Raw genomic sequence first — 27,423 nt, forward strand, 5'->3', positions numbered from 1 at the left:
GTTGACCGACATATAGCTGTATGTGTAACACGTGTGCAAGTTCAGTCATTCAGAAGATCGTTTTTTGCTGTCTGCGGACATGATTTTTCACATACATAATATCTAAATGATATATTTCACTAAATGTTTGATATTTTATAATTGATAATTTTTTATTATGTATTTTTCCGATAACATTAATCCCGCAGAATATCGGCAGCTAAATCAAGCCGCCATTGTGTTGCCGATTGTAAACAATCGCGTTTCCGTCGGCCAATATTCCGTGAATTAAACCATTTTACGATTGAACATGCACCTGGTACGTAATAATGTTTATCTCTATTATAATTCAAATGCATAATACTTTTTAAAAACACTTTTTCTGGGATAATACCGATGTATTGATTTGCGGTAAAACTTACGATTTTCACATGTCAATCATCACATAATATTAATAATGCGTCATGAAGGATACGAGAAAAGTTTTAGTGACGAAATAATGTATCATAAAGGATACGAGGACATATATCTCTCTGTGACTGATTAATGTGTCAATAGTACTGAAAGAGTTAAAAAGATAAGAAAATGTTCAATTATGTTTTTTAAAGATGTTCCACTGCTGAGAGATCATAAATGATACTCAATATTTGAACAAAATATGGTATTTAATCGTGTTATATGTCTAATTAAGACACACAAAATGATATAGAATAATTAATGAATTTCTTTGCTGCATGCACTTTTAGAACTTCAATGTATATAGGATATAGTGCTGTGGATTATTTTTCAGGGCGCAATAAAAATTATATGTTTTTAATTAGAAGTGAAATCTTGATAAAGAAAAAAAAAAACATTTGTTTAAGTGATATACCATCTTTAAATCTAAAGCAGAACTTGCTTTTGATAGAAAATAGACTTAAAAAAGTGTAATTGAGATTTGCCTGAACCGAACCGAAAAAACCGAAAACCGATCAAAAAAAGTTGAAACCGAACCGAGCTGAAAAAACATGAACCGTGACATCCCTAGTTCTAATAATAGATGCATGAATTATCCAATTGCTTGTTTAAACCGTGTGATATACATAGAAGAATATTCATACCGAAACTATGACAAAACGTGGTGTTGTAAAATACTATATTATTACTTGAATATTATATAAGATTAATGGTTTGATTTCAACTTTACTATTTTGGCATGTCGATAGGTCTATTCTGTATATATCTAGATATATAAATATATGAAAAATCAAATAACAAAACAAATCTGCCTTCCTTAGCGCTTTTGCAGCTACCTTTGCTCTGCAGGGGATGTTTATTTTGAAGAGCAGCAGTAGCTGCGAAAATGTTAGGGAAGGAAGATATTTTTTTTCATATTTTGTTCCATCACAAGGACATACTACATTTATTTATTCTATATACATTTTATACATACACATATTAAAGTTAATTTTTTGTGCTGTCTTGATTTGTTAAATATGATGAAAATTGAATAATAATAATAAACAAGAGGCCCATGGGCCTTAACGGTCATCTGACTCATGGCACAAAACAACAAAGTCACAGTATAAAGTATTGGTTAACGATTAATATAAACAATACAAGGAACTCCTTAGTTGAATATGTAAGTTTCTGAAAAAGGTAAATGTCATTTGTTGAACAAACTTGGTAGCCCTTCATCCAAATATGGTCGAAACCCATTCAAGGATTAATATAAGGAGGAGTCAGATTTTAAAGCCAAATTTCAGCAAAGCTCCCATTTTGGACCTCGGTCATACTATCCCCATGGGTCTTACCTCGGTCCTTTATAAAATATGATTGTCCTTACCTAAAGTTCCCCCTTCTGAATCAATTAAAACCACTATAGACCAATTTTCATTAAGATCGGAGACTGAAACCTTAAAACAGGAAGTGGGCCAGCGGCCATCTTGGAATACCAAAATCTTTAAGAAATTTTTTGCATGTTGTTCGGCATCAATTAAAACCCCTATAGACCAATTTTCATTGAGATCGGAGACTGAAACCTTAAAACAGGAAGTGGGCCAGCGGCCATCTTGGAATACCAAAATCTTTACGAAAATGTTTGCATGTTGTTCGGCATCAATTAAAACCCCTATAGACCAATTTTCATTGAGATCGGAGACTGAAACCTTAAAACAGGAAGTGGGACAGCGACCATCTTGGAATACCAAAATCTTTACGAAAATGTTTGCATGTTGTTCGGCATCAATTAAAACCCCTATAGACCAATTTTCATTGAGATCGGAGACTGAAACCTTAAAACAGGAAGTGGGCCAGCGGCCATCTTGGAATACCAAAATCTTTACGAAAATGTTTGCATGTTGTTCGGCATCAATTAAAACCCCTATAGACCAATTTTCATTGAGATCGGAGACTGAAACCTTAAAACAGGAAGTGAGCCAGCTAAAATTAAGAAAATTTGCCCTTTTGGGGCCCCACCCCTCAGTTCCTAGGGTTCATACCAGACTCATTTATATAAAATATAATTGTGTTTCCCCAATGATGCTTCACACCAAATATGGATAAAATTCATCCAAGGATGGAGGAGGAGTAGGATTTTAAAGCTAAAATTAAGAAAATTTCCCCATTTGGGGCCCCACCTCTCAGCCCCTAGGGGTCGGACCAGGCTCATTTATATCAAATATGATTGTCCGTCCCCAATGATGTTTCACACCAAATATGGATGAAATCCATCCAAGGATGAAGGAGGAGTAGGATTTTAAAGCTAAAATTAAGAAAATTTGCCCATTTGGGGCCCCACCCCTAAGCCCCTAGGGGTTGGACCACGCTCATTTACATCAAATATGATTATCCTTCCCCAATAATGTTTTACACTAAATATAGATGAAATCCATCCAAGGAAGGAGGAGTAGGATTTTAAAGCTAAAATTAAGAAAATTTGCCCTTTGGGGGCCCCACCCCTCAGCCCCTAGGGGTTGGACCACGCTCATTTATATAAAATATGATTGTCCGTCCCAAATAATGTTTCACACCAAATATGGATGAAATCCATCCAAGGATGAAGGAGAAGTAGGATTTTAAAGCTAAAATTAAGAAAATTTGCCTTTTTGGGGCCCTACCCCTCAGCCCCTAGGGGTCGGACCAGGCTCATTTATATAAAATATGATTGTCCATCCCAAATGATGTTTCACACCAAATATGGATGAAATCCATCCAAGGATGAAGGAGGAGTAGGTTTTTAAAGCTAAAATTAAGAAAATTTGCCCTTTTGGGGCCCCACCATTCAGCCCCTAGGGGTCGGACCAAGCTCATTTATATAAAATATGATTGTCCTTCATCAATAATGTTTCACACCAAATATGGATGAAATCCATCCAAGGATAAAGGAGGAGTAGGATTTTAAAGCTAAAATAAGAAAATTCGCCCTTTTGGGGCCCCACCCCTCAGCCCCTAGGGGTCGGACCAGGCTCATTTATATAAAATATGATTGTCCTTCCCCAATGATGTTTCAAACCAAATATGGATGAAATCCATCCAAGGATGAAGGAGGAGTAGGATTTTAAAGCTAAAATTAAGAAAATTTGCCCTTTTGTGGCCCCGCCCCTCTGACCCTAGGGGTCGGACCAGGCTCATTTATATAAAATATGATTGTCCTTCCCTAATGAAGTTTCACACCAAATATGGATGAAATCCATCCAAGGATGAAGGAGGAGTAGGATTTTAAAGCTAAAATTAAGAAAATTTGCCCTTTTGAGGCCCTGCCCCTCTGACCCTAGGGGTCGGACCAAGCTCATTTATAAAAAATATGATTGTCCTTCCCCAATGAAGTTTCACACCAAATATGGATGAAATCCATCCAAGGATGAAGGAGGAGTAGGATTTTAAAGCTTAAAATAAGAAAATTTGCCCTTTTGGTGCCCCACCCCTCAGCCCCTAGGGGTCGGACCAGGCTCATTTATATAAAATATGATTGTCCTTCCCTAATGATGCTTCAAACCAAATATGGATGAAATCCATCAAAGGATGAAGGAGGAGTAGGCTTTTGTATAAATAGTCTTACGCACGACGCACGGCGCACGGCGGACGGCGGACGGCGGACGGCGGACGGCGCACGACGACGGACGAAACAGGATTACAATAGGTCATCCTGACCTTCGGTCAGATGACCTAAAAAAAGAATATATTTCAGAGAAAAAGAAGTGAAACATGAAACTTTGATCCTTAAGCTTCTTACCTGTCGGCCAGTTGCTGTATACCAGTTCTGTTATATCAGCTGCGGACTCATTAGGTGTAAACAGAAATTCTTTGGATTTTCCACTCACTAAGATCAGCCGCAAGTTAATCTAAAAAAGTAAAGGGTAAAACAATGAATTAACAGGTAGTTATACAAAGGAACGGGAACAACTGTTTTTAAGATACCAACTGTGTAATCGTGATTTTATTTTTGTTACAGTTTCATTGGCTACAGTTACTTATCTCTCTTTTTTTTGTTTTTTGTATTTTGAGTTATTGATGTTTTTGTTGTCATAAAACGTAAAAAATGCTCACCTTTTTAATTTGTCTCTTTCACTTACGGTTTATTAATGCATTACTTGTACATCTTAAAGTCCAGATATAAACAAGATGCCCAGAGGGCCTGTATCGCTCACCTGGTTTGTAATGCCTAGGAATGTTCTGAATACAAGTTCATTGTTTCTTTTCTGAATTCCCCTATTTGGTTCCACTCTTTCTGCTCCAGGGGGTCAAAGCCAAAATTTATACAAATTCTGTTAACCCCAAGGATGTTTCTGGGCCAAATTTAGTTAAAATCCAAGCAGAACTATATGACTATTAGCGATTTAAAGGATTTACCTCTATTTCCCCTATTGGGCTCCGCCCCTCCTGCCCCCGGGGGGTCAGAGCCAAAATTTATACAATTTTCCCTTCTCCTTCCCCCAAGGATGTTTCTGGCCAAATTTGGTTACAATCCATGCAGAACTCTAGGACAAGTAGCGGTTTATAGGATTTACCTCTATTTCCCCTATTGGGCCCCGCCCCTCCTGCCCCCGGGGGGTCAGAGCCAAAATTTATACAAGTTCTGTTCCCCTTCCGCCAAGGATGTTTGTGGCCAAATTTGGTTACAATCCATGCAGAACTCTAGGACAAGTAGCGATTTATAGGATTTACCTCTATTTCCCCTATTGGGCCCCACCCCTCTTGCCCCCATGGGGTCAGAGCCAAAATTTATACAAGTTCTGTTCCCCTTCCCCCAAGGATGTTTTTGGCCAAATTTGGTTACAATCTATGCAGAACTCTAGGACAGGTAGTGATTTATAGGATTTACCTCTATTTCCCCTATTGGGCCCCGCCCCTCCTGCCCCTGGGGGGTCAGAGCCAAAATTTATACAAGTTCTGTTCCCCTTCCCCCAAGGATGTTTGTGGCCAAATTTGGTTTCAATCCATGCAGAACTCTAGGACAGGTAGCGATTTATAGGATTTACCTCTATTTCCCCTATTGGGCCCCGCCCCTCCTGCCCCTGGGGGGTCAGAGCCAAAATTTATACAAGTTCTGTTCCCCTTCCCCCAAGGATGTTTGTGGCCAAATTTGGTTACAATCCATGCAGAACTCTAAGACAAGTAGCGATTTATAGGATTTATCTCTTTTTCCCTTATTGGGCCTGCCCCTCCTGCCCCCGGGGGGTCAGAGCCAAAATTTATACAAGTTCTGTTCCCCTTCCACCAAGGATGTTTGTGGCCAAATTTGGTTACAATCCATGCAGAACTCTAGAACAAGTAGCGTTTTATAGGATTTACCTTTATTTTCCCTATTGGGCCCCGCCCCTCCTGCCCCCGGGGGTCAGAGCCAAAATTTATACAAGTTCTTCCCCCAAGGATGTTTGTGGCCAAATTTGGTTACAATCCATGCAGAACTCTATGACTAGTAGCGATTTAAAGGAAATGTTGACAGCCGGACAGACGACGGACGGACACACGGACGGACGACGGACGCCGCGCCATGACATAAGCTCACCGGCCCTTTGGGCCAGGTGAGCTAAAAAAACCTAGAAATATGTCTGTTAGATATTAAGTGCTCGCTAACTCCTTCCTAAACTTTATTTCCAGTATGAAATCATCCTTTGCAAGAGGTGTATGGAGCACTTTTGCTCTTATCCTTGCAAGGACTATTGCAAGGAGATGGTTTACGCCCTTGTTGTATTGTAATAAATATGTGTTCCTTTACTTCATCAGAAGAGAAATAACTTTTAACTTTGTTAAGTGTGTTCTTTGTTACATAGAAGTATGTTTATTATCATATTGATATTGATACAATAGACTTGTTTCGCTGTTTAAAATAGTTGTCCACTAGAACACTGTCCAGTCTCTGTGCACGTGGTGACTTACCTGTGCCACGCACGCAGCAGTCGCTTGAACTCTTTTCTGGGGTACATGAGATCAAAATATATATATAGAGCTCAAACATTTAGACTGATATTTTATAATGTTTCTTTTTTATTCTGTTTCTTACACATTTTTCCTATTCTGTTTTTTTATAAGTATTTATTAGAACTGCAGCAAATGCGGTCTGTGGTTACAGGGTTTAGTAAGCAATAGGACCTAGCTAAGGTGATGTGAAATAAATTAAATATGTGCACGTGGCTGGTACTAAAAGTTATCCATTTATTCATTTTCTTTTATGGACTTTATAAACCTGATTTGCATTAATATCATAATTGTTTCAGAAGTTTTCAAAGTCGATCAGATGCTTAGAATATTGAGACTGATGCAAGAGTTTGTATGATATGCCGCTTTAAGTTTACAAAAAACAAATGCATTTAGCACTGTGTAATATCACTGTTGTTACTTTATAGTACTAGGAGGTTATTGCTGAGAAGTATATCTTAGTATAAGTTTTTGAAAGTTTGGTGTCACTAAATCACAGCAACATCTATTTAAGCGTATAAGACACTGACTTCCGGTATCATGTGCGCAGTTGGAATCTGTACATAGCGGATGTACACGGACTCTACACCAGACAAGTTAAATAATAGTGCTAGTATGCTCGCACTTAAAACTGTGGGAAATGTAAGATGACAGAAAACAAATGTATTGTATCGAAAATAATCAAATCAAGAGGCATGCATCGTGATACGTATCGTATGGAAGTACTGGTATATCCTTGCAGCCCCAGTTTAGACACTTGATATTTAAAATATAACATGATATGAGCAAAAACACAAAAGCGATTGTTTACGACAAGTTTTGTACGACATTTCTTGCATGTTTACTGACCGGCTAATTGTACACTTTTATTTATCATGACGTAAGACAATTCCGACGAAACTCATACACCCCAAACTTTTGGACCACCATTAAAAACATTATCTTGTTCTTCAGAACCACTTTGATCAAATTTATTGTCAATTTTACAAAACATGTATAGTGACTCACCTGGTCACCATGGTAACTATATGGACCCCCAACATTGCTGTGAAGTTTCAATGAAATTAACCCAAGACTTTAGGAGGAATTACCGTATCTGGATATTTTTTTCCTATAAAAACATGTGTATAGCAACCTGGTTACCATCATGGCAACCAAAATTTCAGCAAAAATAAAAACCCTGTGTGCACATCTACCTGGTCACCATGGCAACCAAAACTGTATGCACATCTACACATGGTCCCCTGCATTGCTGTGAAGTTTCATTGGACTTAACCAAAAAGTTTAAGAGAAGTAATCTTGATATTTTTTCTACAAAAACAAAAATCCTGTGCATATAATGACCTGGTTACAAAAGCAACCTGAATTTCGGCAAAAACAAAAAAAATCATGCATACACATCTATTCACAATCCCTTTTCTCTATTTTACTGACTTTTATTATATATCTTGTTTTCCTGTTCACAACCTAATGAACGTCAACATTATCAATGTTTGATCCCCTATAGTGTGTTCAGCTCCTGATCCAGTTGGCTTTTAATTTTCATTAGTAACTTCAAATTAAATGTAACCATGTATTTATAGGCTGTCTACTCATAATTACATATTACAAAAAAATTGTATTAAGTAGAGAAATTATGTTATTAACTTTACAGATATATACAAAACTACTAAAGCTGATTGGGCTCATTTTGGTAGAAGAAAATAAAAATCGTGTAATTACGCGAAAATTTTGGCTTTATAATGTGAAACTTTTTTTTTTTAATTATAAATTTTAATATGATGTTAAACCATACCAATTTACATAATCGAGAGTCTTTATCTTATATTTTACTGGGGCAGTATAACACCTATATGCACATTAAGCGAATGAAAGGCCTCTAATTTGAATTAGATAAGAATTTTCTCCGAAAAACGTCAATAGAATTATTTGAGGTGCTTGTAAGTAAGAAAAAGGATGGCCGTAAGATACTACCCTGATGAATTTTTTGGATAGTGGGAATTAAAAGTTAAATATTGATGCGACTATGACGTCACAACACTAATATAACTGATGTTTATAAAAATGATCCCAGTCCATATGCTATACATTGACCTCCACGTGACTATGGGATAAGTGGAAATTTTTGTCTTATACATTTGGATTTCCAACAATAAAATGTCATAAGCAGTAACGTGAACGCTAAGATAAAATTCATTGTATATCAGTGCATTTGTTAGAAAGTATGGATACTCATGGGAGTTATTTTAGTAACAGTATATAGATCCAAGCAAAGAGAAAATTTGCTTCTTATAAATTGTGTGTAAAATGGATATCAGAACCTATTCTAAAATGAACATGAAAAGTATGTGGATGCATGGGAGTATATTATAGCTTAATTAACACCTGAAAGTTATGAAAAGCAAATCATCTGTAAAGCGGTATCTAAATCAATTGGAATTAACAAGATGGAAACAATTTTCAGATTTAAACGATGTTTCAACATATAGTTTGAGTGAACTTCAGCATTCCAGACTACGTCATATGTTTAGATGACAAAGTTCTTGCTCGTCCATATTAAATGTGGCTTCCGGAATCAAAGTGTGGCTTCCTTTCGCTTAATAACGCCAAAGTTCCGTGTAAACGCTAAAGTTTCGCGTAATAACGCCTAAAGTTTGGCATAATTAGTTTCACATAATAACAACAAAAGCTTCGCGAAATAATGCGAAAGTTTCGCATATATAATACACAAATTTTTTGCCTTCTACCAAAATACCCCTATCGACTTTCGTACTAAACTTTTAATCCATAATGTAGTAATACATTAACTGACAAACGAGTTTCTTGTTAGCAGTGAACTGTCAGTGACATTTATGTATTAAGTAGGTCAACCCCCTTCACAATACATTCATATGTAAATAAACAACAGCGATAAAACAGATACACGCTTATGACAGACAGTTTTGATCCACACAGAATTACAGTTTTTGAAAGTTTCTGTTTAATTCTGTTTCTCGTTTACTCCTTATTTCTTTCTGAAAATGAAACCAACTCGTTGTTTGGGTTGTTCACATCTCTGCTTTACATCATCTGAAAATCGACATGACAAAAGCTTTGTATTCATATTGTTTGGGGCTCGCTCGGTTTATCGGTATAACGAACAATTACCTTATCACCGGGTATTCCTCTTGACCCCATAGTTGTTAGGGATATACAGTCGTCAATGTACGATCCTGACTGCCAGGGTCAGCTGATAGGTTGAGGATGAGAACAATTATGTCACGACAGGCCTCATTTTGAATCAAAATCTTGATGATGTGACAACACTTCGTTTGTCGAGATGAAATCCTCACTAAATTTGAACAACTCTACACATCTTAAAGTACCACAAGGTCTTCTCTTTTCAAAAAAACGCAAGAAATCTTCTATTAAAATTAATGATAATATTCCTCGAAAGCTGCTATGGCGGCGATAAAGAAGAAGCACGAACAGGCTTGTGGGTAATATTTTTTATAAGACTTCACGAAGCATGCGCCATTTTCACAAGTGTTTCCGTTTCCTTTGTACACACAAGTCAGAAAAGTTGGAACATATTTCAGTTTTTTCAGCGATAACTCAAGTATAACTCAAACGATGATGTAAATTGTATATATTGTAGTTCACATTTAGCATATGTTGGTGCTTTGATCTTCATGGCAAGAGACAAGTTTGGAAGGTAATATGGTAAAAGCTCACAAAAAGGATAACTTCTTACTCCTCATACATCAGTGTACAGAAATGGCCATTACAATATATCAAGCCCTGCACATTTGTTGATATAGAGCGAAACTGATATGTTTTTTCTGGTATATCGGTTTGTGTAGGTCTATGGTTCGTACTAGACAATGATAACGCTTTTATTTCCAATTAGAGCCCACAACATAGTGAAAATACTGATTGCATCGATAATTGGTAGCATACTGTTGAACAAGGTATGTTTTTGATTTTTTTTTCATCTGACCCGAAGGGTCAGGATGACCTATAGTCATCATGTTTCGTCCGTCGTCGTGCGCCGTCCGCCGTGCGCCGTGCGCCGTGCGCCGTGCGCCGTGCGCCGTGCGCCGTCCGCCGTGCGTTAACTTTTCACATTTTGAACTTCTTCTCAAGTTTGACCAGTGGGATTGAGCTGAAACTTACCTGAAATGATCCTGAGATGGTCCCGACAAAGTGTTGTTATTTTTCGGGTCGATCCGAAATCCAAGATGGCCGCCACAGCCGCCATCTTGAAAACACATTTTGAACTTCTTCTCAAGTTCTACCGGTGCGATTTGGCTGAAACTTGCATGAAATGATCCTGACATGGTCCTGACAAAGTGTTGTTATTTTTCGGGTCGATCCGAAATCCAAGATGGCCGCCACAGGCGCCATCTTGAAAACACATTTTGAACTTCTTCTCAAGTTCTACCGGTGCGATTTGGCTGAAACTTGCATGAAATGATCCTGACATGGTCCCGACAAAGTGTTGTTATTTTTCGGGTCGATCCGAAATCCAAGATGGCCGCCACAGCCGCCATCTTGAAAACACATTTTAAACTTCTTCTCAAGTTCTACCGGTGCGATTTGGCTGAAACTTGCATGAAATGATCCTGACATGGTCCCGACAAAGTTTTGTTATTTTTCGGGTCGATCCGAAATCCAAGATGGCCGCCACAGGCGCCATCTTGAAAACACATTTTGAACTTCTTCTCAAGTTCTACCGGTGCGATTTGGCTGAAACTTGCATGAAATGATCCTGACATGGTCCTGACAAAGTGTTGTTATTTTTCGGGTCGATCCGAAATCCAAGATGGCCGCCACAGCCGCCATCTTGAAAACACATTTTGAACTTCTTCTCAAGTTCTACCGGTGCGATTTGGCTGAAACTTGCATGAAATGATCCTGACATGGTCCCGACAAAGTGTTGTTATTATTCGGGTCGATCCGAAATCCAAGATGGCCGCCACAGGCGCCATCTTGAAAACACATTTTGAACTTCTCAAGTTCTACTAGTGCGATTTGGCTGAAACTTGCATGAAATGATCCTGACATGGTCCCGACAGAGTGTTGTTATTTTTCGGGTCGATCCGAAATCCAAGATGGCCGCCACAGCCGCCATCTTGAAAACACATTTTGAACTTCTTCTCAAGTTCTACCGGTGCGATTTGGCTGAAACTTGCATGAAATGATCCTGACATGGTCCCGACAAAGTGTTGTTATTTTTCGGGTTGATCCGAAATCCAAGATGGCCGCCACAGCCGCCATCTTGAAAACACATTTTGAACTTCTTCTCAAGTTCTACCGGTGCGATTTGGCTGAAACTTGCATGAAATGATCCTGACATGGTCCCGACAAAGTGTTGTTATTTTTCGGGTCAATCCGAAATCCAAGATGACCGGCACATCTGCCATATTGAAAACACATTTTGAACTTCTTCTCAAGTTTTACTGGTTCGATTTGGCTGAAACTTGCATGAAATGATCCTGACATGGTCCCGACAAAGTGTTGTTATTTTTCGGGTCGATCCGAAATCCAAGATGGCCGCCACAGCCGCCATCTTGAAAACACATTTTGAACTTCTTCTCAAGTTCTGCCTATGTGATTTGGCTGAAACTTGCCTGAGATGATCCTGACATGGATCGACAAAGTATTGTTACATCTCTGGTTGATCCCAAATTGAAGAAGGCTACTATGACACTATATCTAATTAATTTCCTACATGTTAAGGCCCTTGGGCCTCTTGTTTGAAATAAAATTTGTTGAAGGAAATGGAAAATGATCCTGACATGGTCCTGACAAAGTGACACCATATGAAATTAATTTTACTATTGCCAAGGTAGTCAGATGACCGTTAAGGCCCTTTGGGCCTCTTGTTTTGATTTTTTTTTATATTTTAATGGATAAGAAACATGCATATGATTTCACATTATGTGTTATTCAGATGTGCATATCATTACATCAATAATAAATTGTTGAATCGTGTATATAACTATATATATATATAATTATCAAAAAGTTAGTGAAGCGATATATCCATCACAACTATGAATTATGGTAACCTTATGAGACAACTCAACAGTTGTGTACGAGGAGAGATAAATGCAGTTAGTGCAGTATTCTTATAGGTGACATCATTAGTAAGTTAATACTTCGCTGATACTTCGCTGATGGCGGCCTCGTTGAAAGTGTACACACTTGTAGAGAGGCATTGATGGTATTATAGATCTTGGTGGAGATAGGGGTTTTTCCCCCTCCTACACCGACTTTTGAGTTCCGGATACGCACGCACAGATATTATAGAATTATTTACAAAAATTTAAAAGTATCACTATTAACAAAAAAATAAAATATCTATAAATTCCAGTCATAGGGACTGAAAATATGTATCATTTTAAAATATTGGTGTCAAATGAATTGAGGGTACCCTATGTGTATACGTACTAGTTAATAGATTTAGTTTCATATAATTATGATCTATCTATAGGGTAGATTGATACAATGATATATAATGGGGAACACTGATACAAGTGGCGGGGCAATCCCCAAACAACTTGTACTACTTAATGGTAAATGAGTATATAAACCTGAGTAGACTGGCGATTAGAATTGGTCTATAGGCTGCATATGTGTTTAATAGAGTCTCTTTTGCAGTTTCCTTAGACCAAATCTATTTTAAAGTTACACTACCGGCCTCACTAAGGATGTTCACTTAGGACAAACTTGTTGTTGGTCTTCCAATATTTGTTTAGCTGAGTCTTAAAGCTGTTGATTGACTTGGCGTTGACTACCTCGTTTGGTAATGCATTCCAGTGGTTGACGACTCTATTGGGGAAGGCATTTTTTGTTGTATTCAGCCTGACCTGTCTCTTGAACAGTTTGTGGGTATTTCCTCGGGTTGACTGGTATGGTCGACTACTAAACATTGTGTCTGAGACTATTTTATCATGCTTATTAATAATCTTGTATAGTTGAATCAAATCACAACGTTTTCGTCTATACTCCAGTGTAGGGAGACCCAATGTTCTAAGTCTGTCTTCGTAGGACAAGTCTTTGATATTTTTAATCCTCTTTGTAGCTCTCCGTTGGACATTTTCGATTTTGATGATATCTTTTTGTAGGAATGGTGACCAGATGGTAGTGGCATATTCTAAGTGCGGTCGTACCAGGGATTTGTAAAGAGTTCTGAATATATGTTGGTCCATGTATGTAAATGACTTAAAAATTACTCCCATGATACGATTTCCTTTTTGTGCTGCTATGTTAGCTTGTTCCGAGAAGTTCAGCTTCTCATCTATGATCACACCTAGATCCTTTTCTGTTGAGACTTTCTGGATAGTTATGTTTGAGGATTCGTTCCGGATGTTGTATTGGGATGTTTTCTCGTTGTTACCAATCTCCATATGTTTACATTTGGTAAGATTGAGAGTCATCAGCCAGTTCTCTGCCCACTTTACCATTTTATCTATGCTATTTTGTAGTTCTTGTCTGTTACCCGGAGTTGATATTTGTTTGTAAAGTTTGGTGTCGTCAGCAAACATTTTAACGAGGCATGGCACAACTTCTGGAATATCATTTACATAGATCAGAAACAGTACAGGTCCCAGAACACTTCCTTGGGGAACTCCACTTGTTACAGGTAGACTATGGGAACGTGTTCCGTTAACAATTACTCGTTGTTCCATGTCCGTGAGAAAATTTCTGATCCATTGGAGTACTCTCCCTTTAATACCATATTGTTCCAGTTTGTGTAGCAGTAAGCTGTGACATACCTTGTCAAACGCCTTGCTGAAGTCCAGGTATATCACATCGGTATTGTGCCCTTCATCCATTGATATTGTCCAGTCTTCCAGGCATTCCAGTAATTGAGTGGTGCATGAACGTCCTTGTCTGAAACCGTGTTGCTCTTTTGTGAATAGGTTGTTGGTATCCATATGTTTGACAATTTCGTCTCTCACTATTCTTTGTAAAATCTTGCTAGGTACTGAGGTCAGGCTGATTGGTCTGTAGTTACTTGGGTCTTTCCTTGAACCTTTTTTGAATATTGGGCAGACGTTGGCTTTTTTCCATGGGTCTGGGAGTGTCCCTTCTTGGATTGATTTGTTGAATATAATAGTTAGTACACTTTTTATTTCATTAACTGTTTTTGCCAGCAGCATTGGATGGATATTATCTGGACCTGGTGATTTGTTAGGGTTGATTTTATTGATGGCTTTTTCAATTTGTGTGACAGTCACAGTAATCGTCTCAAGGGGTTCAGCATAATTTCTGGTTGAAAGGTGTGGTCTTTCTCTGATTCTTTCCTCTGCGGTCCGTCGTCCGTCCGTCCGTCCGTCCGTCCGTCCGTCCGTCCGTCCGTCCGTCCGTCCGTCCGTTAACAATTCTTGTTACCGCTATTTCTCAGAAAGTACTAAAGGGATCTTTTTCAAATTTCATATGTAGGTTCCCCTATGGCCCTAGTTGTGCATATTGCATTTTGGGACCGATCGGTCAACAAGATGGCCGACAGGCGGCCATCTTGGATTTTGATAGTTAAAGTTTGTTACCGCTATTTCTCAGAAAGTACTGAAGGGATCTTTCTCAAATTTCATATGTAGGTTCCCCTAGGACCCTAGTTGTGCATATTGCATTTTGGGACCGATCGGTCAACAAGATGGCCGACAGGCGGCCATCTTGGATTTTGATAGTTTAAGTTTGTTACCGCTATTTCTCAGAAAGTACTGAAGGGATCTTTCTCACATTTCATATGTAGGTTCCCCTCGGACCCTAGTTGTGCATATTGCGTTTTGGGACCGATCGGTGAACAAGATGGCCGACAGGCGGCCATCTTGGATTTTGATAGTTAAAGTTTGTTACCGCTATTTCTCAGAAAGTACTAAAGGGATCTTTCTCAAATTTCATATGCAAGTTCCCCTAGGGCCCTAGTTGTGCATATTGCATTTTGGGACCGATCGGTCAACAAGATGGCGGACACGTGGCCATCTTGGATTTTGATAATTAAAGTTTGTTACCGCTATTTCTCAGAAAGTACTGAAGGGATCTTTCTCAAATTTCATATGTAGGTTCCCCTAGGGCCCTAGTTGTGCATATTGCATTTTGGGACCGATCGGTCAACAAGATGGCTGCCAGGCGACCATCTTGGATTTTGATAATTAAAGTTTGTTACTGCTATTTCTCAGAAAGTACTAAAGGGATCTATCTCAAATGTCATATATAGGTTCCCCTAGGGCCCTAGTTGTGCATATTGCATTTTGGGACCGATCGGTGAACAAGATGGCTGCCAGGCGGCCATCTTGTATTTTGATAGTTAAAGTTTGTTACCGCAATTTCTGAGAAAGTACAAAAGGGATCTTTCTCAAATTTCATATGTAGGTTCCCCTAGGGACCTAGTTGTGCATATTGTGTTTTGATACTGATTTGTCAACAAGACAGACGGCCATCTTGGATTTTGGTAGTGGAAGTTTGTTACCACTATTTCTCAGAAATTATTGAAGAGATCTCAAGCAAATTCCATACATAGGTTCCCCTAGGGCCCTAGTTATGCATATTGCGTTTTGGGACCAATCAGTCAACAAGATGGCCGTCTGGCAGCCATCTTGGATTTTGATAGTTAAAGTTTGTTATTGCTATTTCTAAAAAAGGTACTGAAAGGATGTCTCTCAAATTTTATATGTAGGTTCCCTTAGGGCCTTAGTTGTGCATATTGCATTTTGTTACTGATAGGTCAACAAGATGGCTGCACGGCCGCCATCTTGGATTTCATTGTTGAAGTTTGTTACCACTATTTCTTAGAAAGTACTGCAGCGATCTGTCTCAAATTTTATGTGTAGTCGTGTTTGAAAAAGTTTGAAAAGCAGGGAAAAGATCCCTCTTTCCATTGTCAGACATAGATCATTCTTTGGTGGGCGCCAAGATCCCTCTGGGATCTCTTGTTTTGTCAGCCAGGTCTTTTTCGTAGTAGTATTTGGAATGCCTCAGAGTTTGTGTAGCTCGGTTCCTAGCCATTTTATATTCAGCAAAATTGTGAGCAGATTTACAATGTAGGTATTTGGTCCAGCATTTCCGTTTTCGTCTAACTGCATCCTTTGCTGTTTTGGATATGTATGGTTTTGAATTTCTTTGGCTGTAAGTTTGATGTAGTGGAATGTTCTCCCTAATTTCCCTATCGAGTTGTTGACTGAAGACTTCCCAGGCTTCCGATACATTAGAACAGTTCTCAATGTCTTGTAGTTGGATGTTTGTAAGATTTTGCCTGATAGTTTCATAGTCTCCTTTATGAAAGTTGTATCTTGTTTTAGTGTTGTCTTTAGGGTTGCTATCAACATACACGATTAGGTCAAATGCTAGTACTAGGTGGTCACTGGAACCTAGACTTGGATTATACTCAAGATTTTCCACCATTCCTTCCTCATTTGTGATGATCAGGTCCAGGATATTACTTACTTGGCCTTCTCTATATCTAGTCGGATCCTTTACGTGTTGAAACATGTAGCAGTCCTCGATAGTAGACAAAAATTTGTTAGCAGGGTGGTTGTTTCCGACCGTTGTTGACATAGTCTCCCAGTTGATCTGTTTGAAGTTCAAATCTCCTACTATTAATATATGTGTAAAGTTCATAGTATACAGCCTGTCAAAGATTTCTAGTATTTTATTGTTGTTCTCTTCTGTGTTATTTGGGCTCCTATAGATATTCCAAATAAGGAGTTGGTCTCTATTTCGTAGATTAATGGTGCAGGATACTTGATCTTCTAGAGGGTCTAGCTCAACGTATTCCGAGTTGATGTTACACTTAATGTAGATCACTACTCCTCTCTTCATGTTGCTAGCTACATAGTGGTGATAGTTTTCTATCTTGTAGTGGCGATCGTCATAAGTATATGATGGTGTTTTTTGAAGAATCTCGGTTAGACATATTATGTCAGGGTGACTAATCCGTATAATGTCTTCTAATTCAGCTTTTTTGGTTTGTGTTAGTGTATCACAGTTCGAGTACATAGTAGTTAGTTTCCCACATACTTCATTTTGAACATCATCTTGGGTAAAACTGGTAAAACAGGTATCCTATAATATGGTCTTTTGGGAACCTGATTCGGTAATGGTATCGTTGACCGGGTCATCGTCCGAATCAATTGCATATGCTAGTGTTTCCTCTTGGTCGTCCATGATGGATATTTGGGAAGAGTTGAGAGTTGTATCATTATATACACTAGCTGTAACCATTCTCAACTTGGCTGACCTTTGGCTGGGCCTTATAGGACTTATAAAGTCTACTGATTGTAGTGACCTAACGTCATCCACGGTTGTTGATTTCTGGATGGTTGAAGGGTTTTGATGACTAGGGTTTCGGATAGGACCTGTGGCGGGGCTATCCCCAGACAGCAGGTCTTTCTCCTTAGATTTTTTGTTTATCTTGGTTCCAGAGGAGCTTGAGCTTGAGGAGGACTCCTTTAAGTTTTCAACAGTCTTTCTTGCTTTGAATTTTGCCTTTCTTTCCTCACGTTGTAGTTTGGTAAGATCTCTTGTCAATATGGCATTCTTTAGAGATGGAGGTGTCTTTGATATTTCTTGCCTTCTCCAGGAGTTGTTTACGCTCCTGTTTTGCCTTCATGACAGCTACTAGTGGCCTGGATTTGTCTTTGTTATGCTTGCCGAGTCTATACATGGAGAGTGTTTCCGGTATGGATCCAGTGAGGGCTGTACATAACTGGTTAAAGACCTGGGTGTCATTGGTTTTTATTTCATCTGGTGTTTGGTTTTCACATTTAGGCATATTAAACAATATCACATTTTCTTCCTTGGAACGTCGTTCTTGAAGTTCTTTCGTTCTCTCGTCAACTAGATCGAAGACATTTTCTCTGAGGTTATCCATTATTGTAGATGCTTTGTGAAGTTCCGTAATGCTATCTTATGAAGAGTATTGACATGTGCCGAGGCCCAAACCAAGCAGTCATCCTTTCAAGAGTGGATCACTCTCAACATTGCTGAGAACGAATATACGTACCCGGCCTACTGTACCTTCCGGCCGGGTACGAAATGGTCCCTTTGTGTTGTAGTGGAGCACTGCCTCTGAAAATCACATAATCATAAACATATAAATGACCATTCTAAATATCTTCTTTACCACTGTTAAGACGTCAAATTCATCATTTGTAGACTTTCCTTCGAAAACACTGTCATATTTATATATGTGAAAAGAAAATAATATATATATATATTATTTATATCTATATATATATGGTCGATAGCAATCAACCTGATTACTTGTATGATTCAGACCTGCTACTCAACACATAATTTGTTATAACATAAGTTCAGTATGCAATCCAATATTTTGTGTAAAAAATAGAATGCATACAAGGATTGCATGGCTAAAAGATTGATGAAACCAGTGTGATATACATTGTACAATTGTTATGACTAATATTGTGTGTCTGGTTGTACCATCATTTAAGGAAGGAGAGAAAGAAATGTATATATAGCTTAATGTGGACTTTCTGAAAGTTAAAATAAATAGCATGTTATAATTACATAGTGTATGATATTTTGATAAAGGGGTTTTAAAGTCAAATATATATATATTTAATTTCTCATAAAGAGTTGTCTCCACCTAAACTTATGTACAGAATATATTAAGACCTAGAGACCTGTGTAAATGTCTTTTTATTTATATATATATAGCTAAACGTAACAGCAAAAAGTCAAGTTAGATTTTATTGTTAGATTTTATTGTTAGTACATGTATTTGTAGATGTAGTTAAAATTAAGCTGTATTAATATAAAGAATATTGATAATGATTTCTTAATAACTTCATTTTAAACTAGTTGCCATAAAAGTTAGAATCATTGCCGAATGGAGGTCAGAAAATTCATGACCTGTTCTCAGAAGAGTTCAGAAAGATATTATGTAGCTACAGTAGTGTTCTCCGCAATTGACATTTCAATGTCGGCTAGTCTTCTAAATCAATGGAATCATCAGACAGATACGGATATTGGGACTTTAAAGTTGGCTTGAAATTAATGCTGAATAGCCTACATTATATATATTTGTACATATCTGTCAAAGAAAATGTATCATTTGACAGTCCTCACCTGTAAATTTGTCATGTACCATTAACTTACAACATACCGGTAGGTCCCATGATAATATGGTGGCCGTTGTGACAGACTCAAAATTTGTTAGGTCATGCTCACTCTTTTTTTGACCTGCATCAAAGACAAAACTTGTTTGAATTCTATGTACTCCATCAATGTTGAATTAAGATGAGAAGAAATTGTAGTAGAAAAATGTATGTAATTTTGTCATTTTTTATGTTTTACAGAGAGCACAGATTATGTAATTAATATCCCCAAGGCCAGACATGTCGTCGACTGTTGTTGTAACACAGATAGAAACAGAGCAGAACTATGAGTTAGAAAATGGGTGAGATTTAGTTTAATTATCGAAAATACTTTTGAAAATTTAATTGATGATATCATTCTGTTTTTCTGAGAATACATTTACCTATAGTAAAACCAGCTAACCTGATAATTTTGTGTTTTCATTTCAGAAATATTTTATTAACAATACAAATATAAAGAAAATTACAAAGTATTGTTAAAAGAATTAGACAACAGACGCATTGCCTATATCAGTCTTCTTCTATTACTTCCGGTTATAGGCTTGGTAGAAAGATATTATGTATCAATTGATTATTTCTACAGAAATTGTATATCATAACATGTAAAGTACATCTAATTTATCATGGATTAAGGAGTATTATATATTCATCATGAAATTAAATAGAATAGGTGATATAATTATAGAGATAACTATACTATTCAAAATTACTTAGAAAAAAGAAAACAAAAATATTATTTGATAAAGTGTAGACACAACATATTTCCACCAAGCCTAAAATGATAATTTTCTGTTGCTTTCAGCACTGATGAGGAAGATGAAGGAAGGGATGCTGAGCTGATTATCTATAAAGATTGCTCTAAGGGCCTAGGTAAATTACCGTAAAATATCTCGTACCATTGTGATAGACATTTATATATATATTCTAGAATCATGTTTATAATGAAAGGATGTTTAAGACAGATGTCTCAAATTGCTGAAGTTATTTTCTTTCACCGGTCTTCAACATGATTACAAATTATGGTGAATATAATGACTTTGGTAAATATAAATGGATTTTGATTGAACTTGGTATGTTGTATTGTATAAATAAAACATTTGTATGATGTTGACCTTAAATCAGCCATTTGACAATGTGAGTTCATATGAAGATATTAAATGAAACGTTGTATGCGCCTTATGTCAACAAACTCTAATTAAATGTGGCCAATAAACTTATTCAAATATAAAAACGGACTAATTAGTCTGAAGTGAATGAGAACTTGGATGAGCCATTGTTTTATTACTTAGAAGAATAATCATCATACATGATAAAATGCCAAACTGTGTAATAACAATGTTGATGTATCTAACAGGAATTAAGATCTGTGGAGGATGTAGTGTTGACGGACGAGAAAATAATGGCATATTTGTGAAGAGAACCTTACCAGGTGGTTTGGCTGATATAGAAGGTATGTGACAAATACATGACTCATGCTTACCGTCAATCCAACATTGAATACATCTATACAGATATATTATAAGGTATGTGATAAATACATGACTCATACTTACCGTCAATCCAACATTGAGTACATCTATACAGATATATTATAAGGTATGTGACAAATACATGACTCATACTTACCATTAATCCAACATTGAGTACATCTATACAGATATATTATAAGGTATGTGACAAATACATGACTCATACTTACCATTCATACAACATTGAGTACATCTATACAGATATATTATAAGGTATGTGACAAATACATGACTCATACTTTAATATACCGTCAATCCAACATTGAATACATTTATACAGATATATTATAAGGTATGTGATAAATACATGACTCATACTTACCATTAATCAAACATTGAATACATCTATACAGATATATTATAAGGTATGTGACAAATACTTGACTCATACTTACCGTCAATCCAACATTGAATACATCTATACAGATATATATTATTAGGTATGTGATAAATACATGACTCATACTTACCATCAATCAAACATTGAATACATCTATACAGATATATTATAAGAAGTGTGATAAATACATGCCTCATATTTACCATTCATACAACATTGAGTACATTTATACAGATATATTATAAGGTATGTGATAAATACATGACTCATACTTACCATCAATCCAACATTGAATACATTTATACAGATATATTATAAGGTATGTGATAAATACATAACTCATACTTACCATCAATCCAACATTGAATACATTTATACAGATATATTATAAGGTATGTGACAAATACATGACTCATACTTACCGTCAATCCAACATTGAATACATTTATACAGATATATTATAAGGTATGTGACAAATACATGACTCATACTTACCATCAATCCAACATTGAATACATCTATACAGATATATTATAAGGTATGTGATAAATACATGACTCATACTTACCATCAATCCAACATTGAATACATTTATACAGATATATATTATAAGGTATGTGACAAATACATGACTCATACTTACCGTCAATCCAACATTGAATACATCTATACAGATATATTATAAGGTATGTGATAAATACATGCCTCATATTTACCGTCAATCCAACATTGAATACATTTATACAGATATATTATAAGGTATGTGATAAATACATGACTCATACTTACCATTAATCCAACATTGAATACATCTATACAGATATATTATAAGGTATGTGACAAATACTTGACTCATTCTTACTGTCAATCCAACATTGAATACATCTATACAGATATATTATAAGGTATGTGACAAATACTTGACTCATACTTACTGTCAATCCAACATTGAATACATCTATACAGATATATTATAAGGTATGTGACAAATACTTGACTCATTCTTACTGTCAATCCAACATTGAATACATCTATACAGATATATTATAAGAAGTGTGATAAATACATGACTCATACTTTAATATACCGTCAATCCAACATTGAATACATTTATACAGATATATTATAAGGTATGTGATAAATACATGACTCATACTTACCATTAATCAAACATTGAATACATCTATACAGATATATTATAAGGTATGTGATAAATACATGACTCATACTTACCATCAATCCAACATTGAATACATCTATACAGATATATTATAAGGTATGTGACAAATACATGACTCATACTTACCATCAATCCAACATTGAATACATCTATACAGATATATTATAAGGTATGTGATAAATACGTGACTCATTCTTACTGTCAATCCAACATTGAATACATCTATACAGATATATTATAAGAAGATGTGATAAATACTGACTCATACTTACTGTCAATCCAACATTGAATACATCTATACAGATATATTATAAGAAGTGTGATAAATACATGACTCATACTTACCATCAATCAAACATTGAATACATCTATACAGATATATTATAAGGTATGTGATAAATACATGCCATACTTACCATCAATCAAACATTGAGTACATCTATACAGATATATTATAAGGTATGTGATAAATACATGCCTCATACTTACCATTAATCAAACATTGAATACATCTATACAGATATATTATAAGGTATGTGACAAATACTTGACTCATACTTACCGTCAATCCAACATTGAATACATCTATACAGATATATTATAAGGTATGTGACAAATACTTGACTCATACTTACCATCAATCCAACATTGAATACATCTATACAGATATATTATAAGGTATGTGACAAATACATGACTCATACTTACCATCAATCAAACATTGAATACATCTATACAGATATATTATAAGGTATGTGTGATAAATACATGACTCATACTTACCATCAATCCAACATTGAATACATCTATACAGATATATTATAAGGTATGTGACAAATACTTGACTCATACTTACCATCAATCCAACATTAAATACATCTATACAGATATATTATAAGGTATGTGACAAATACTTGACTCATACTTACCATCAATCCAACATTAAATACATCTATACAGATATATTATAAGGTATGTGATAAATACATGCCATACTTACCGTCAATCCAACATTGAATACATCTATACAGATATATTATAAGGTATGTGACAAATACATGACTCATACTTACCATCAATCCAACATTGAATACATCTATACAGATATATTATAAGGTATGTGACAAATACTTGACTCATACTTACCGTCAATCCAACACTTGACTCATACTTACCATCAATCCAACATTAAATACATCTATACAGATATATTATAAGGTATGTGATAAATACATGCCATACTTACCGTCAATCCAACATTGAATACATCTATACAGATATATTATAAGGTATGAGACAAATACATGACTCATACTTACCGTCAATCCAACATTGAATACATCTATACAGATATATTATAAGTAAGGATATGGCTGAATATTTTAAATATTTATATCCTTAAATCTGTTTCACACATATTTTATTTCACTGAGGAGGCTGTGGTATTGTTTAAGTGTTATTATGTTTAATCATAGGTTATATGCTTCAACTTCCGAAAGCTGTTTCTGTCTTCTTGTTTTATATTTAGTAAGAAGTAGTAAACATTTGTGTGTTGTTTGTAACAGGGCATCTACAGCATGGAGATCAGATTCTGGAGGTTAACGGGGAGAGTCTGGAGGGTGTCACTAACGAGAGGTGAGTACTCACTGTCAGATCATCACAATTATTGTAGGTTACTAGCAAGAGGTGAGTACTCACTGTCAGATCAACACAATTATTGTAGGTCACTGATGAGAGGTGAGTACTCACTGTCAGTTCATCACAATTATTGTAGGTCACTTATGAGAGGTGAGTACTCACTGTCAGCTCATCACAATTATTGTAGGTCACTGATGAGAGGTGAGTACTCACTGTCAGCTCATCACAATTATTGTAGGTCACTGATGAGAGGTGAGTACTCACTGTCAGCTCATCACAATTATTGTAGGTTACTGATGAGAGGTGAGTACTCACTGTCAGTTCATCATAATTATTGTAGGTTACTGATGAGAGGTGAGTACTCACTGTCAGTTCATCATAATTATTGTAGGTTACTGATGAGAGGTGAGTACTCACTGTCAGTTCATCATAATTATTGTAGGTTACTGATGAGAGGTGAGTACTCACTGTCAGTTCATCATAATTATTGTAGGTTACTGATGAGAGGTGAGTACTCACTGTCAGTTCATCATAATTATTGTAGGTTACTAATGAGAGGTGAGTACTCACTGTCAGCTCATCACAATTATTGTAGGTCACTGATGAGAGGTGAGTACTCACTGTCAGCTCATCACAATTATTGTAGGTCACTGATGAGAGGTGAGTACTCACTGTCAGATCAACACAATTATTGTAGGTTACTGATGAGAGGTGAGTACTCACTGTCAGCTCATCACAATTATTGTAGGTTACTAATGAGAGGTGAGTACTCACTGTCAGCTCATCACAATTATTGTAGGTCACTGATGAGAGGTGAGTACTCACTGTCAGCTCATCACAATTATTGTAGGTTACTGATGAGAGGTGAGTACTCACTGTCAGCTCATCACAATTATTGCTTATCAGGTCACTGATGAGAGGTGAGTACACACTGTCAGATCAACACAATTATTGTAGGTCACTGATGAGAGGTGAGTACTCACTGTCAGATCAACACAATTATTGTAGGTCACTTATGAGAGGTGAGTACTCACTGTCAGCTCATCACAATAATTGTAGGTCACTGATGAGAGGTGAGTACTCACTGTCAGCTCATCACAATTATTGTAGGTCACTAATGAGAGGTGAGTACTCACTGTCAGCTCATCACAATTATTGTAGGTTACTAATGAGAGGTGAGTACTCACTGTCAGCTCATCACAATTATTGTAGGTTACTGATGAGAGGTGAGTACTCACTGTCAGCTCATCACAATTATTGTAGGTTACTAATGAGAGGTGAGTACTCACTGTCAGCTCATCACAATTATTGTAGGTTACTAATGAGAGGTGAGTACTCACTGTCAGCTCATCATGATTATTGTAGGTTACTGATGAGAGGTGAGTACTCACTGTCAGTTCATCACAATTATTGTAGGTTACTGATGAGAGGTGAGTACTCACTGTCAGCTCATCACAATTATTGTAGGTTACTGATGAGAGGTGAGTACTCACTGTCAGCTCATCACAATTATTGTAGGTTACTGATGAGAGGTGAGTACTCACTGTCAGCTCATCACAATTATTGTAGGTCACTGATGAGAGGTGAGTACTCACTGTCAGCTCATCACAATTATTGTAGGTTACTAATGAGAGGTGAGTACTCACTGTCAGCTCATCACAATTATTGTAGGTTACTGATGAGAGGTGAGTACTCACTGTCAGCTCATCACAATTATTGTAGGTCACTGATGAGAGGTGAGTACTCACTGTCAGTTCATCATAATTATTGTAGGTTACTAATGAGAGGTGAGTACTCACTGTCAGCTCATCATAATTATTGTAGGTTACTGATGAGAGGTGAGTACTCACTGTCAGCTCATCACAATTATTGTAGGTCACTGATGAGAGGTGAGTACTCACTGTCAGTTCATCATAATTATTGCAGGTCACTGATGAGAGGTGAGTACTCACTGTCAGTTCATCATGATTATTGTAGGTTACTGATGAGAGGTGAGTACTCACTGTCAGCTCATCACAATTATTGTAGGTCACTGATGAGAGGTGAGTACTCACTGTCAGTTCATCATGATTATTGTAGGTTACTGATGAGAGGTGAGTACTCACTGTCAGCTCATCATAATTATTGTAGGTTACTGATGAGAGGTGAGTACTCACTGTCAGCTCATCACAATTATTGTAGGTCACTTATGAGAGGTGAGTACTCACTATCAGCTCATCAGAATTATTGTAGGTCACTAATGAGAGGTGAGCACTCACTGTCAGCTCATCACAAGATGTGCAATTCTCCAATGTATAATGAATTCATGAAAAATAACATGAAAAGCTGTTTTATTGTTTGTAGGGCTGTATCAATACTACGACAGGCCTCTGCTACCAATCGAGTGGAAATGATCATTACAAATGATGAACAGGCTAGGTAAGTAGACAATGGGGTCTAATCTGGTCAGCACACAATTTATCTAAACTGACATAATTCTATATTTTATCTAAACTGCTATTGAGATATTGTTTTAATGTATTGAGCAAAAATAAAGATTTGTTATATTTTCTAGTAGGTTTTATTTTTCAATGAATACCTTGTGTTACAGGCTTGAATTCAAAGAGATTATAGAGAAGCAAAATGGCTATAGTTTCCCTAGTACACCTGTGCCAACAGATTCACACAGCAAACACAGCTCAAGGGCAACAACTCCTTCAGGATACGGTTAGTACTGGATACAGTCTTGCTTAAATGAATCTTTGAATGTTTAAATTTTTGTTCAAATGTAATTTTGAAACTAAACTGTTTGAATATTTAAGAATGTGTTTACTTTATCACAGGTACAGACAGTTTTGGTATATCTCCAGAAATGAACGGTGTTAACGAGTCAAGCAACATCAGCCCCAGGAACTCTTCAGGCTCCAGGATCAGCCCCAGGGGACCAGCGTCGGTAAGGGAGACAATTTAGATTTGGCTTAGCAAAAATGTAGACTTCCAGAACGAAATAAGATTCTAAATTGTATCTTAGAGTTAAGATGTTTTATTTTGGCTGTTTTATTTTCCAAGAATCCCTCTCCCTTTGGTTTGACTTTATGATAGATGTATTGCTAATGGCCCTACATTAATAATTCGTCATTTACTGTCTGCTTCTTATTATTTTGTCAAATATGCATCATGTATGTGTGTGTCTGGGAGACATTTTAAATTTCAGTAAGCATTCATCTGCAAACATTAAATTAAAATCACGAATATTTTACCAGAAATTGT

The 27,423-nt window shown here is 36.6% G+C and overlaps 2 protein-coding genes across 2 annotated transcripts in view; one reads left to right on the forward strand and one right to left on the reverse strand.

Moving 5' to 3' along the window:
- Positions 1 to 9,850, reverse strand: part of LOC138327482 (ubiquitin-like protein 3) — a 30,044-nt gene extending 20,194 nt beyond the window's left edge. Inside the window, exons 1-2 of the mRNA XM_069273604.1 lie at positions 9,526 to 9,850; positions 4,193 to 4,301 (exon numbers count right to left, since the gene is read on the reverse strand). Of these exons, the coding sequence (XP_069129705.1) occupies positions 4,193 to 4,301; positions 9,526 to 9,555 (139 nt within the window). The 5' untranslated portion in view covers positions 9,556 to 9,850. The remainder of the gene's footprint in view (positions 1 to 4,192; positions 4,302 to 9,525) is intronic.
- A 48-nt stretch (positions 9,851 to 9,898) lies between these two features.
- Positions 9,899 to 27,423, forward strand: part of LOC138327481 (syntaxin-binding protein 4-like) — a 35,808-nt gene continuing 18,283 nt past the window's right edge. Inside the window, exons 1-8 of the mRNA XM_069273603.1 lie at positions 9,899 to 10,072; positions 19,689 to 19,789; positions 20,290 to 20,357; positions 20,842 to 20,937; positions 24,102 to 24,171; positions 26,518 to 26,592; positions 26,765 to 26,880; positions 26,997 to 27,106. Coding sequence (XP_069129704.1) covers positions 19,728 to 19,789; positions 20,290 to 20,357; positions 20,842 to 20,937; positions 24,102 to 24,171; positions 26,518 to 26,592; positions 26,765 to 26,880; positions 26,997 to 27,106 — 597 coding nt within the window. The 5' untranslated portion in view covers positions 9,899 to 10,072; positions 19,689 to 19,727. The remainder of the gene's footprint in view (positions 10,073 to 19,688; positions 19,790 to 20,289; positions 20,358 to 20,841; positions 20,938 to 24,101; positions 24,172 to 26,517; positions 26,593 to 26,764; positions 26,881 to 26,996; positions 27,107 to 27,423) is intronic.

The sequence above is a fragment of the Argopecten irradians genome, chromosome 7 (genome assembly GCF_041381155.1).
Source record: "Argopecten irradians isolate NY chromosome 7, Ai_NY, whole genome shotgun sequence".
NCBI classification, from domain to species: domain Eukaryota; kingdom Metazoa; phylum Mollusca; class Bivalvia; order Pectinida; family Pectinidae; genus Argopecten; species Argopecten irradians.